The 15,452-nt window shown below is 34.5% G+C and overlaps 1 protein-coding gene and 1 long non-coding RNA gene across 2 annotated transcripts; both read right to left on the bottom strand.

Annotated features, from left to right (window-relative positions):
- Positions 1–74: 74 nt before the first annotated feature.
- Positions 75–2,065, bottom strand: LOC145032842 (gibberellin 3-beta-dioxygenase 1-like). The gene is made up of 2 exons (XM_078981799.1): positions 1,460–2,065; positions 75–724 (listed from the first exon to the last, which is right to left on the bottom strand). Exons 1-2 carry the CDS (start codon positions 2,023–2,025, stop codon positions 172–174), a joined length of 1,119 nt encoding a protein of 372 aa, XP_078837925.1. The 5' UTR covers positions 2,026–2,065; the 3' UTR covers positions 75–171.
- Positions 2,066–4,880: 2,815 nt separating this feature from the next.
- Positions 4,881–5,943, bottom strand: LOC144997299 (uncharacterized). The gene is made up of 3 exons (XR_013659764.1): positions 5,707–5,943; positions 5,207–5,595; positions 4,881–5,115 (listed from the first exon to the last, which is right to left on the bottom strand). It is a non-coding gene; the product is annotated as an uncharacterized LOC144997299 (long non-coding RNA).
- Between the last annotated feature and the right edge of the window lie 9,509 nt (positions 5,944–15,452).

The following is a 15,452-nucleotide window of genomic DNA, read 5'->3' as shown; positions in this document are numbered from 1 at the left end:
GAGTGTTTTCTGCGAATACTAAATAAATAAAATCAGATACGATCAATTATAGAAAAACATGCTGCAGAAGATAATATTCGGAAATATACCAACATTTATTTCCCTGGAAACATTCTTATTTCACTTTATTGGCCAATTACATGTAAAACTATGACAAATTAAACAAGAAACTTATATTCGAATCAAGGATAGAGCCTTATCGTTATGTGTGGCTTTCAATCTTATATACTCTTTCACAAGCAAAGATCTGAAACACGGGTCTTGATAATTAGACAAAGGAGCCAATGTAGACTCAATCGGAGGTCCATAAAAGTAAGCAACCGATATTCTGTGCTTTGATTGATTCACCATAGCTCGATGATAAACAACTGGAAATTTTGCATTAGAGAATATATGCAAAAGGTCACCTACATTCACCACAAATGCACCTTCAATGGGAGACACAGGACTCCACCCTAACCCTTCAACAAAGATCTCTAAACCTGTTATGCCATATTGGTTCAAAATGGTTAAGAGGAGGGAATCTGTGTGAGGTGCAAGACCAAGGGTGCCACTAGGATTAGGGCACGATGGGTATGAATTAAGTTGAAGTGCACCATTAGAGCCATGAGTTGAAGTTGCCCAATTTATTTCTTCTTGTGTTACATCTAATGTTTGAAGGCTTAGAAGTAAGAGTTTGTGGGCAAGTAGTTTCATTTGGTTTTGGTAATCATCCATGGTGTCACTACAATATTCATCAAGTAAACAAATTCATTAGTGATGTAAGCATTAATTAATGTACAAAATACAAGGCAATAACAAATCATAAAATATTGAATATGATGCACTATTAATCGGTGTTGCATACGTTGATTGTTTTAATTTGTAGTAGTAATATAATAAGTTAAGTAGATAGCTAGATAGGTGTTATATATTATATTGATATGAATATATATTGTAAATGATCACATATATAGTCTATAACATATATTGTATGTGTGTAGCTTTCAATATTTGTTACAAATATATTATTATACATAAAAAAGTATATTTATTAAGATCGGAATAATATTAGTAATTTAGTATTTTGTTTTAAAATGGTAACACATTCATTTTTCCCTTTAACTAGTGACAAAACAAGTGCCACTTGTGTTTGAAAATCGAGATCAATGATTTTATATATGAAAATGAAGAAAACAAAGAGATGATCGATCATCTGTTTAATTTATAATGAAAATATTTATAGTTGTGATGTAACATTCAGTAAAAAAAACTTTTTATTATTTTAGTAGTACAAAGTTTGGTACGATTTAAATGCATGAAATTAATATATAGATTAGTAGTTGCCGTTCAAAAAAAAACATGTAATTCTAATTTTACACCCCCTGAAAAAATGCATATTTTATGAAGCATTACATCACATATACGTGCATGAATTTGCATGAAAAGTTGAAAACTTTTGGTCAATAGTCAAACTTACCAAAATCTTTGGTAATCATGTGGCCAAAGAACCTTAGCATCATCAACACAAGAACCCATGATGGTGAATCCTTCATGCCACATACACTTCGCGAAGAAGGGCGATATCCTAGGCAAACCATAGCCCGTTGCTCCTGTCGGTGATCTCAACACTTTGCGCTTTTCGTGAGTCGTGAGAGCAAAAAGCCTCCGTGCTTCAAACTCGACCTTTTTGACCAACTCTAAGGGTACTCCATGGTTAATGACTTGAAACATGCCCCAAGTTTTACATGCTTGACCAATGAGATCTATTGCACAAGGATTGGAGAGGTCAATAACTGGAATCAATGAATCACGAGGGTTGTTGGTTTGAATCCTTTGAGGTGATTCATCGGACTGAGACCATAGATGGGAATCCGGGACCCCATCGATTGATTCAAAGTCAAGAGGGATGATATTGTGAGAGATGGTAATGTCATCATCATAAACTTGGGAGAGAGTGTTCATAATCACAAGAGTTTTTGAATCACTTTTATGATCAAAGGTAGATAAGAAGTGAACATTCTTATATATAGGTGTACTATACATATGAGTTGCCAAGGAGACATAACGGTGATCATTTGGTATTATACATTTCAAAATAGAATTGACCCAAATTTCAATGTCATAGGTTTTAACCTTGGGTTGGGGCTACTGTTCAAAAAATATATACGAATATATATATATATATATATATATATATATATATATATATATATATATATATATATATATATATATATATATATATAGGGAAAAATGAATATACCCTTAAGAGTATATAAGCTTAGGTACCCAAACACACCATACTATATCGTTTCGTATCATATATAGTCATTGTAATTGTTCAGTGTTCTTATAATTCAACTTCTAACTTAAATTACTTTAAAGATTTTTATAAATTTCATGTTTATCTTACTCTTACATAATTGTCATTTTCAACAATAATATATATAGCTTAGTAAGTGTTCGACAAAAAGATGTGATGTAAGAGGAAGATAATAGTGAAAATTTAAAAATATTGAATATAAATCAAGTTAAGGATTGAAGTTTAACAATGTTATACTAAATATATTAAATAAAGCGACGTATTATTATGAGTTTGGGTACCTAAGCTTACATATCCTTAATGATATATTCACTTTTCCTATATATATATATATATATATATATATATATATATATATATATATATATATATATATATATATATATATATATATATATATATATATATATATATATATATTATCCGGCAAACAATTACTTTTTAGAAAATTTTACTATATATATACAAAAACTCTTCTTTGTACGAGTTTCCAAATTAAGTTTGTCTTTTGGTTCATAAGAATTTTTACAAATCGTGTAACACGTTGATTTTGATGCATAAACTTCCCTTTTCTTATTTATGTTTGAACATCTTCCTTTTTCTTATTAATAAGGTTTTTTTTTCTTGAAAATTTAATTCATAGTTAAAAGCACTTAAATTATGTGTTAAGATCAGAAGCACACTTATTTAGTTAAGATAGAGCCTTAATTGAGTGTCTTCAATATTTCCGATCACTATACTACCAATGGAGTCCAAAATGTACCGATTGATGACGAGTTTTACTATGATTTTTAAGATGAAGTTTATTTAATATACAATTTTATACTAAATATTGCATGGCTCATTTACAAGATACTTTGAAGGGACTGAAGTTACAATAATATCGTCTAACTACAAAATATTTTTTACTAATATAAATGGGTAAAAGATTTAGAAATATGATATTGCAATTCAAAGCAATGAAAATAGAATTTAAAACACATAAATAAATATAACTGTGTTATATATTAAATAAAAGTAATAAGTAAAATACCACCTTAATAAATAATATGAAAAAGACATTTTTGTTGACGGTGTTATAATTGTTTTTTTCTGTCACCTAAAATACTTTAAAACCCTGATGGTCATATTATAAACAAAAATAAACATAAATTAAGTTAATAATGCATGTGGATTTGTAGTTGGCAATTTTTGGATCGAGTGATGTCTTGATGTGAATTTGGATGGTTTTGAAGCCACTTGTAAACAATGGAGGAGATAACGAAACTAAGAACAAAATATGACAAACTAAAACTGAATTGGGGGACTTTTATTATGCTACAATTTTGGGGAGTTCTCTTTGGACATTAACAAAATAGTAAAAGATTCGTCAACAGATGCAAAATATAATATAATTATTTGTAATTGGGAATTTTAAAATATTATTATTTGTTGTATGCAATCTAGAAGTACAAAATCTCGTTTAAAAAGAATGACTGTATACTCATCACTACATCTACACTTGTTGATTGTGAATATCAAAAACAATTTTATTATTATATATGTTATCCGTTGATTTAAATATGCATTGTAATTTTGTTATGAATATTAATTACATATATTCCTTTTTGCAGTGACATCTGTGACTTTTTGTCAGACGGACACAATCATCAATGATATATTAAAAATAGAACTATTCAATAAAATACCATATCGGTACGCTAGTGTGTTTACCACATGACTACGTTTTGGAATGAAAATTTCTATAAAAAAAAATCTTATATTTTAATATATATTTTAATATAGTTTATGAAAAATCTTAAACTAAATTTTATTTATAGAAAAACATGGTATATCGGTTAAACTTTGAAAAAATCTTTTGGTCGGTTTTGCATATTTAACTGTTATTTCGTCTTGTTTCATTAAATTTATCAAAATTTTATGACTTTTCTGAAGATTATCTTATTTTAACCAATGATCAAAATACTAAGACTTTTATGAATAGTCACTTTTCACTCTCAATGGATATGTGTCAGTCAATGATTGTTAGCATGTATGAACGATTAGGAGTAGTTATATTAAAAGAACATACGAGAAACACCAACATCAGATAAACACATATAGTGTGCAACCATGAAACTAACAACGATGCATATAGTGTGCAACCATGAAACTAACAACGATGCATATGAAGCAAAAACGGAGTACTTAGTTTACCTTTCCATTACTAGAAATCAACAACTATATTTTCATTTGTTCATAATAAAAAAAAAAGGATATGTTTGCATATGTTTTGATAATAGTAATATGGGTAAATATCATTGTAACTCAATCAACTATCAAGTTTTGTTTTAAAAGCTCCCTCGTCTTTTTTTTTTTGGTTCTCTAGGGGTATAATCTTGATTTTTACGGTTTTACAAGGTCCCTTTTAAGAAAATGAAGAGATCACCCGATGAACCCCTTCCAATTTAATAATGCAAAGTGCCACGTCATTTAATGAAACTTGTCATCTCTTAAATCTTTATCTCATTCTTCTCTATCTGTCTTCATGTTTAGATTCAAGTTCAAGAACACAACGTAAAAAAAACTTCCGATTAAACACTTCAACTAGTTTTTTGAGTTAAAAAAAAAACAAAAACAAACAAACTTTACATTACTACTTAAACTATGTAAGTAAACTCAGCAACAAATTCTTAAATTCCTTGTTGTGCATATATTTATTGCTCTCTTCACCTTCATCTGCGATGAGAGATCACATTCATCTAACATTGTTCTCACCATTTTCTTCCATTTTTCTTCAAAAACATCCTAAAATCACGAAATCCTCCATGCTTCGGACAAAAATGAATTCAAAATGAGGTTAATCGTCATAATTTTCAGAAAACAAGCTGTAAATAATGTGGATTTTCTTTTCGATCTTACCTTAATAGAATTAGCAAGCTTGTACTTATGCATGATCCAATTGGTTTTAGACCCGTTTTGGGGCTTTGCCTCTATAGAAGATCAAAGTTTTCTTCGAATAGTTATGTGTTGTGCTAAATTGGCTGAAAATAGATGCAATATGTATCCTGTGTGTATGGCCCAAAAGAAATTGGAAATCGAGATATAGGGGTTTCGATGGTCTATTCCCCTTTGAGTCATGAACAGAGCTATTTGTTGTTGTTGTGCGTGTCTCTCACTTCGCCCCTTCAATCGCTGGCTTCCAAGCAAGATGGCTTCCAACCTCCAAGCGATTTGGAAACCGTCTGCCATCTTCAACCTCTAACACCGCCACCAATCACCATCGTCTTCCACCACAATCGTCCACATACCTGAAAAACAATTCTAGGTTTGAGAAAAACGATTCCATATGGCTTCCAAGCAAGATTATCAATGAACAAAAACAAAAACACGTGAAAACGGAATGAACAAGATAGTCGAACCTATTGCGGACTCATGCCCTATGAACTCCGATTGCAGACCGACCATCAGTTTCTTCAGCCTTTGCGTAACATCCTTGTTGGGTTGTTGTGATGCTTCACTGAGTTGTACATCCATGTAAATTAGAATGAAGAATAGATTTAAACCGAGGATACCAAGTAAAGAGAGAAAACTAATAAGAATAAGGCTAATCTCTAAGGAGAAGGTCGATGAGAGCAAATCAGGAAGGTGGGTGTCTTGCTTGAACATGAACATAAAGTCTTATGTGGTGGGTGAGGATGCGAGTGACGTGTATTATAGTTTAATTTTCTTTTTATTGAAAAATGCTAAATCATTAAGTAGACCGGCAATTGCATGTCAAGTTCCTTTTTTAGCAGGTAAAAATTGATTTTATGCCTCTAAACTACAAAAAAAAAATAATAATAATAATAACATTAAGGACCTTTTAAAACAAAACCCGATAGTTGATTGCGTTACAGTGACATTTATCCTAGTAATATATACTAATTCAAGGATAATCTTAGAAAAGTCTCAATATTTTGGTTATTGGTTAAAAAACAGGGTAATCATAAAAAAAATCCCAATTTTTTTTACCAAATTAACGCAAAAAAATTAGAGACACCGCCTAAATTAACAAAATTGGCCAAAATGGTTTTTTCTATGTTTTATCCGGTATTTTGTGTTTTACTATACATAAAATTTAATTTGAGATTTTTCATAAATTAAGTTGAAATATTTGGATTTTACTGAATATTTTGTATACAAGTTGAGTATATGGCCCAAAAGTTCCACATAGAGGCTCGTGAGAAGAAGACGAACTGAGTTCATACTTATAAAATCATTTTTCACTGTTTTGGTACACTGTTCTACCATCGATCGAAACATCTCTATCTCTACAACATCTGTGAAACTTTTATTATGAATGATTCAAGTGAGTAAATGGAAGCGTTGCAAGTAAGTAATTTGTAATCTCACTTAACATCATATAAAGCTTGGATACACATCTCACGCGATCCTAAAAATGCCTCGCGAAATGTCATACTATCAGTTTAGTCATTTCTAATGACATTGTGGCTTCTTTTAAATAAGCCTACATTAGCTAGATCATAAATAAAAACATATTAGGGTTTAAAATTAATGTTACACGATTCAAGAAATTATTTATGGGTTGTTTAAAGTCTTTGCGAAGTGTCGTGTTCAAGTATTGTCTACCATACTACACTTATCACGAGTAATATGTATATAATAGATAAATAGGAAACATTAATGAATCAATAGCATATAAGGATGTTTTTAAAAAATTTCACAAGGTGTCTTTATTAACTCTTTTTACATATTTTCAAGGCACATGTTTTAAATTTAGTAACTTATTTTCTAGCCACGTCATTTTTTCTATCCACATGTTACATTTTATGTATTTTCAAAAGGGTTATTGTCACTATAGCCCAACAAAGTTACGTATAATCGTTTAAATGGTCCGTTGTGACTATTTTTTGCATTTTAAGGGCATAAACTTATTTTTTACCGATTGGGAAAGTCATCTTACCCATTTTAGCAGGTTAACCTACCTCGTTACTTGCCATATATACATATGAGGTAACCCACTGAGTCAATACCGAGTTGACTCGATGACACAGAAGCTGACACATGCAAAGACTAATTACCGTCTTTAATTTCCACCAACACCTCAACAACCTTACACTGTCGATTCAATTGAGTCTCAGGCACAAGTCTCGAATTATAAGGGGACATATGCATGTGGGGTTTGAAGTAAAACAAATCTGAAACTTGTTTACCATATTCGGGCAAACAATCCTCTGGAAGAACCCTTAAAAAGCAACAATGTCGGCTCCACCACCTTCACCCGACTCTTTAAATTCTGGTGAAGACATCAACTACAATGTGCTCCACTCAATCTTCTGTGATTGTGGTCCGAAGATTACAGAAAACCAAACTAAAATGAAAAGGTTGAAGGAGCAGCATGGATAGGAGTATATCGTTTGTAGGATCGACCACATCAGTTTCTAGCACAAGCTGGATGACCATGATCAGAAGTTTAAAGTCGTTGGTGTTGCTATGGGTGGCATGATGGTGGGGATCCTTTTGTTGCTGGTGGTTGTGCTCCATTTCCTTGTTAAGCTTGGTGATGGGTTGATTTGCAGCTAAGGCAATTCATGGTTAAGAAGGCTATTAGTATGTAGTGTTCGTGTTTTTTTTTTTTTTTGGTATTTATGTTTTTTTTGCTGAAATATGTAAAAGACCTCTTTAAATGACAAGCATTTTGTAAGTGAAATCAAATAATTAATGAAAGACCTATCTAAATAGTAGGCATTTTGTAAAGTTGGGTGATGTTCTTTGCTGATTGTTTTTTTTTTTTTATCTTAATTAGTTGTTAATTTTCATTGAATAATCTGTTGAAAGTGTAATAGAATTACAAAGAAGGAAAAAGTGGGGATGTTATGGACCCCAATTGCCTTGCATAGTGGGGGTATATAGTCTTTTACATGTACTACCCTTTCATATATACCAAGTTGTTTCATTTTAGCACATTGTTTTCTTCTTCAAATAATCTCCACTTTGAAGGTACATAATGAAGAACATGGAATGTGGATGTGGAGTTGAGGCTATAATAAGAACATCTCGTACTACTAATAACCCATGAAGGCCCTTTTATGCATGCCCGAAAAAGGTAATTTACCATTTATTCAAATTCTGATGTTAACCCTATTTTTTTCTAAGATGTATTAATTCAAGCAAATAGTTTGAATCAAGATGCTCGTTTAGGTTTTATAGCTTGGGTTGATGAAATGTAGTGCAACAATGAAGGTGTGATCATAAATGGGTTGTTTAAGTCGAACAAAAAGCTTCAAGTTGAGGTCTTTAAGTTGAAGGTTTACCTAATATGTAGTTGGGTATTTTTTTCTGTTTAATCATGTACAAGTTGTAATGAAGGTCAATTGGACCACTTGTTATGTAACTTGTAATGCACTTTGATGTGTTGTGAAACTTGTAATGTACTTTATTTCGTTTAAGTTGTTATGTAACTTGTAATGTCCTTTATTTTGTTTAAGTTGTTATCTTTTAGCTTTGATGTGTTTTGTATGCATGAAATATGAACAAGCAAATTAAACAAATTCAGTTACAACACAACCAAGTTAAAACATAACAACTTGTCCAAATCCAAACTTGATAACCTACTACAACCCAATTCCAAACTTAACACTTAAATCCAACCAAACACAACCAAGTTAAAAGATAACAACTTAAACGAAATAAGATCTTAATCATTAAGCTCCAATGGGTTTACACTGATATCTCCTTTCCTATCTTTGCCCTTCACCCTCTTAGCAAGTTTCATCTTTATGATTCTCTCTGATTTCTTTCTTTTACATCTCCTTCCAGAAGCAACACCTTCTGCTCCTTGACCCTTTTTCCCTTCATGCACTGATTTTGCTCCTTGACCCTTTTGCCCTTCGTTGACACCTCCTACTCCTTCACCTTTTTCATTGACACCTCCTGCTCTTTCACCTTTTTCATTGACACATGTTATCCTTTTTTTAACATTTAGTTTAGGCCTCCTACCAACTTCAGGTTTTTGCACTTGAGGTCTTTCAACTTGAGGACATGTGACCTTGTTATGCCCTACATTTTTACAAACACTGCATGATATTTTTTTCCCTGACTTAGACACAATATGCCTTGGTAGCTTCTCTGATGCATCTCTTCTTCTGTTAACCTTTGGTCTACCTGGCATTCTTCTCTTCATTGGTGTAAGAGGTGGCAGAAGTCAGTAGGTGGCCACATATTGCTACCATCCCCTGAATTAGATACTTATAGGTGTTCTTGTAGATTGCTCCATAGAACATTGTATCAACATAACCACCAACATCTCTATTGAGAAATGATATATTTTCAACTGAATGCACGCATCCATACTCATTAAGTTGCCACACTCTACAAGTGCAAGTCTTCTTGTCCAGGTCAATAGCATAGGACTCAGCCATGTTTCTTGTTTCAAATTGGTTTAGACCACTTGGTAAATCATGCTAATACCTAATGTAGACATAACATAAGTAATTACATACAATTATGAGTTTAAAGATTAGAAAGTACCTTTGAGCTTTTTTTTAATTAATTCAGTAGGAGTGTAATTGCTAGGCAAGGCATGTAATCAGGCCATGAACTACCTTTAATCTTTAAATTGTATATTCTCTCCATAACATACAATCTAATCTCCTCTAACATGGTGATGATTGGATTTTTCCTAGCATCCCTTATCATACTGTTGAAGCTCTCAGATAGGCCATTCTCCACGGCATCACATATCTTTCCCTCTTGAAAAAATGCTCTACTCCAAGATTTGGGGTTTGTTTCCATAAGATAAGCAAAGGTTGTAGGGTTAAGCACTTCAATCTCCTTCATGGCAGCATTGAATAAAGGCTCGGTGGATGCCTTGATTACCTTCCAAAACATGGTTTCATAATGCACACCACTGAATCTTTTCCTAAAGTTGGCAAAAATATGCCCTGCAGACTGCCTATGTTCAACAGTAGGCAGTATTTCCTTCACAGCCTCTAACAGCCCCTTGCAACAATGATAACATGTTATATAAAATGAGATTATAAATAATTAAATTAGGAAGTAAAACAACTTACCTTATGCTGATCTGACATTAATATTATACCAAAACCATTATCCAGTTGAAGGTCATCTCTAAGGTTTTCCAAAAACCATTTCCAATTTTCTTTGTTCTCTACACAGACAACTGCCCATATAATTGGAAATATGTGATTATTGGCATCACTTCCTATAGCACATATTATCTCTCCACTACATAAGCCCTTTAAGAAACATCCATCTAAATTTATAACCATTTTGCAACTCCTTTTTCACCCTTGCTTAAGCCCATCAAAACACAAGTAAAGTTTGCTAAAATAATTCTTACCATCTGGCATAGATTTGACATCAATTTTGACTGTTGATCCTGGATTTGATCTTCTAATCTCCTCACCATATGACCACAACTTTGCATAGTGCTCCACTAGTGTTCCTTCAGTCAATTCAATTGCATACGTCTTTTCTCTTCTACACTGTCTCATACTCACATCTATACCAAATTTCTCTTTAACCTCATCCCTAAGTAGCCTCACACTAACCTTTTGTTTCTGTAAGAATTGTGTTGTGTAATGGATACCTACCCATGAATAATTCAAAATTAAACCTAACTTGAAGTTTCTTGCACAATTATGCTCATTTATGAGACTCTTTATCTAAAAAGACTTTTCCTTACTCATCCAAGAAGCCTACGTCCTAAATTTGCACTGCCCAGAACAACATTTCACTAATAGTCTCATACTATCATTTTTTTTGTAACATAACTAATAACCATTTGCTACAACATAGTTACACATCATATGTTTCAGTTGTTTAGGACTCACAAATCTCATACCTAATATAGGTTTTTGCTTTTTCCAATGAACATTCTCATTGTAAATAGTCTGGTCAGTAGAAATTACTTCATCTTCTTGTGGTGGATCATATGTATCTTCACGAGGTGGACTGTGGGGGGTGACTTGCTCCTTTGGGCACAACTTACTTAAAAACTCCTCATCATTTGTCTTGTTCATAGGAATGAACTCATCAAGTTCACTGTCCACTTCCATGTGAATGCCATCATCTTGCTCACCTTGCAAATCCTCGTTTGGAACTAGGATATCATCCATACCACCATGTAAATCTTACATGTCAATTCCATCATCTATATCCATACGATTGTGAACTTCTTCATGATCTTCATTTGCACCAGATAATTGGTCTAAAAAACTGCCAACTTCTGCTTGCTCTTCAAGAATCCATTGATGTACATTAACACCAAGATGGTCCATACATACATCGATTACACAATCAGAAGCATACCCTAATTTGATTAGTTCCATGTAATCCATATCATTCACGATTAACCTTAATCCATCAGGAAAAACAATATCTGGCATGCAAAAGTACACATTCATACATATCTCACATGTGAATCTTTCAAGGAACTCAACAAATTCCTTCTTGTCTATTCCAGAAAAAGCAACATCATCAAACCTTTGCTCTGCTCCATCTGCGTAAGTAATAGAGGGGTACCTAGTAAAAATTCCAGCAAAATGTAGATCAATCTTCATGAAAACGGCCATAGCAACAACAAAGTTCCCTGATTTGAGTGACTAACACTTGAAGAAAAGGATAGGATCGAAGAACATATCAACAACAAATTTCGACGCGGGGAAGTTAAAGAAGAAAGTTTTAGAAAGGGACAGTTGAGGGGTTTAAACGTATAGTATCTCTCATTAACTCCTATGCACACGTGGCAATGACATGGACTAAATTAATCTATTTGAATATGAGGTGAAAATAAAAAATTGCTAAGTAGGATGGTGTAACATCCCAAAATTCAAGGCCAAAAATTTCATTTTTAAGTAGGTTATTACATAAAACCCAAGTGTTAATAATCCAAAATATAACATTATGAAACCATATCAGAGTATCATCCCAAGGATCTCGTGTGCGGAAAACATAGTGTGATGCGCTACGACCAAGTCAGCTCCTTTCCTTTGAAACAAAGTACCTAAAATCAAAACTATAAACCGTAAGCACGAAGCTTAGTGAGTTACCCAATCATACCACATACCACATAATACCATCAGTATCTTTCAACCGGTAACTGTCATCAGTATCTTTCAACCGGTATCTACCATCGGCATCTTTCAACCCGTAGTCGGGGACTATTTCACCCATACCACTACGACATAATATGTATCCTGATCATACTGATCGCATACTAACATTATAAACATAGTGATCACATACTAACATCATAACATACTGATAACATACTAACATCATAACATATTGATCACATACTAACATCATAACATACTGACAACATACTAACATCATAACATACTGATCACATACTAACATTGTATCATACTGATCACATACTAACATCATATCATAAATAGACAGATAAACATTGCATGGGTTCTGTATACCCCTTCGGTATCTTCCAACCGGTAATTGCCATCAGTATCTTTCGACCGGTATCTGTCATCGGTATCTTTCAACTGGTATCCGCCATCGGTATCTTTCAACCTATAATCGGGGACTATTTCACCCCTATCACTATCATATAATATCATGATATAATCATACAGTCAGGCATTTCTGGGGTACTGAAGTCCCGAAGACTCAATCCCACGGTGATGAAGTCCCGTAGACTCAACCTCACCTGTTAGATGATAGATTCCTAAACTGTCAATACCAAAATAACACCCAAATAATAATTAGGTCCCAACACATAACCATAATACATACTTGGATAATTACTTCATTACCCCAGGCTTGGCTTATATAAGCCCAAGGCCCAATCCATAGGCCCAAATCCAATTAGGAATAAAAGCCCAACATATAGCCCAATTTTCCAAATTGGGCCCAGGACTATGCATGGTCTTACTATAAGGCCCAACATCATATAATCATTAAGGCCGAAACTATGGCCCAATTTTCCAAATTGGGCCCAAACCCCTTACATGGGAGTTACCCTAGGCCCATTAGTTTATTTTAGTCCATATAATTATTCTTAGATGGCCCATTAATAATCCAATCATCAAGGCCCAATATAAAGGCCCAACAGCAAACCCAAGTGAAGTTAGGGTTTCACATAAAATGCCGATTAGGGTTAAGTTTCCTACTTAACCCATTAAGGACCTAATCCTCTAAGGACTTAATCCATTAAGTCCAATATCGCTTAGATTAATCTTTGCCAATGATTAATATTTAATATCTCAAGTTATTAAATAATTCTCGAGTGTGTGACCCGATTAATTCTTAAAGTTAGGGTTTCATTGGAATTAGGGTTTTTCCAATCCAATATTAGCCCATTTATCAATTTGTTGGCCTTTTATGTCAATTAGGGCTTTATTGGGCCTATCAGGCCCATTGGAATATCATTGAGCCCATTAGGGTTTTCACTAAGCCCATTAGGATTCATTGACCCCATTAGGGCTTCTTTGGGCCCATTAGGGTTTCAAGCACCCCAAATGAGTCAACACAATTCGGCAAGGCACACCGCCACCCGACACGGCGGCCGGTGGCAGCAGCCACCACCATACGGTGGTGGTTTTCAGTTCTCTTTTCATTATTCCAATTTGTAGTACACTTTACAATGCTAAATCTCAACTAAAAATGCACACGCCCACTAAACACAGACATACATGGCGGTGTATGGTGGCAACCACCACCTTACGGTGGTGGTGGTGGCCTTCTAGGTTTTCTAGCCACACAAACACCAACAAAACGAACAACAACATCATATTACACACATACATGCAACCCACAAACTGAAAAGCCCACTGCAACCTTCCTCACGGCGGTGGCTGTTGGCCGGAGCAACAAGAACAAGCCCTACGGGCGGTGGCATTCGTGACTATGGTGCTACACCGGAGAAATAGGGAGGAAGGGTTGAGACTTCGCTAATGGCAACAGCAGCAACAACTGAAGATAGCCTATTTTCGATCTTCGTTCACGACAACACCAACAGCCAACAGCCACGGGAATGGCGGCACTTCGTTGGGAACTGCAGGCGGCAGGTGACGATGAGAATCCGCCATCACCGGCAGCGGTGTAACAACGATAACAACGAACGACATCAGAAGGCAAAATAAGAAGAGACGGGAGGAGGAGGATGACGGAACGGATACTGCTACGGGTCTCGGTGGCTCTCCCGACGATCCACGACGTCCGATAGGAAGATAACACGGTGGTGCGATAACAACACCGCAGACGCTGGTTGTTTGGCACATCATCGGTCGAAAATGAGAGGGAAGTGGGTGGCGGCTGGAGGAGGGCACAAGGTGAAGGTGGCTGCTGGAGGTCTTCCGATGATGGCGACTGCCTTCATGTTAGGGTTAGGTCACAAATGATTCCTCGTAATGCATATATACTTGGCTCATATGAAACATATTCCCATATTGACATAACCGGCCCCTCCTCCTCCCATTTCTTACAAAATGAGTCCTAATTTTACCCTTTTAGCCCTCAGCATTATAATTTTTTACAATTTAGGTTCAATATTTACTAACAGCCCCTTAGTCCCCAAATTCTCTTCAAATGAAGTCTCAGAAGTTATCATTTAGTCCATGCCTTCATAAATATTTATGAATCCGATTCGAAACTTACACTTTTAACCCCCGACTTCTAAAATGATAACAATTAGCTCTTCGAGACGATCCTTTTATACATAACTATTTATTTTACTGAGTCCTTCATTAATTTATTTATTTATTTAATAATAAACGGGTGTTACAACTCTCCCCTACTTAAATTAGATTTCGTCCTCGAAATTATTCTTTACCATTTATTACTCGCGCAACCCCTCTAGTAGCATGGTCACCAACCTGGGCACGCCCTAGCCTTCCCAGGGTAGCCATGACCCATCCTCGTAAAGCCCTAGAATCCGCAGGTGAACTAATTCCTCACCACAAGAACACATCCACTTCGTCTGAAATCTATTGCCTTGAGATAGTTTGATTCCCTAACAGACCACTCATACATAATCATTATCTTTTAATCCAATCTGTTTATCCTACAACTGACTCTTTATGATGCTCTTTAGATCTACAAATTTCAAATTAGGAGGATTTTGTTAAGTTGATTCCAACAGTGACTCCGTGAAGATAGGTTGTGCTGTAAATCAAATCATGCT

This window comes from Lactuca saligna, chromosome 1 (genome assembly GCF_052625555.1).
Source record: "Lactuca saligna cultivar CGN05327 chromosome 1, ASM5262555v1, whole genome shotgun sequence".
NCBI classification, from domain to species: Eukaryota; Viridiplantae; Streptophyta; class Magnoliopsida; order Asterales; family Asteraceae; genus Lactuca; species Lactuca saligna.
This window is presented reverse-complemented; position numbering and strand designations above follow the sequence as displayed.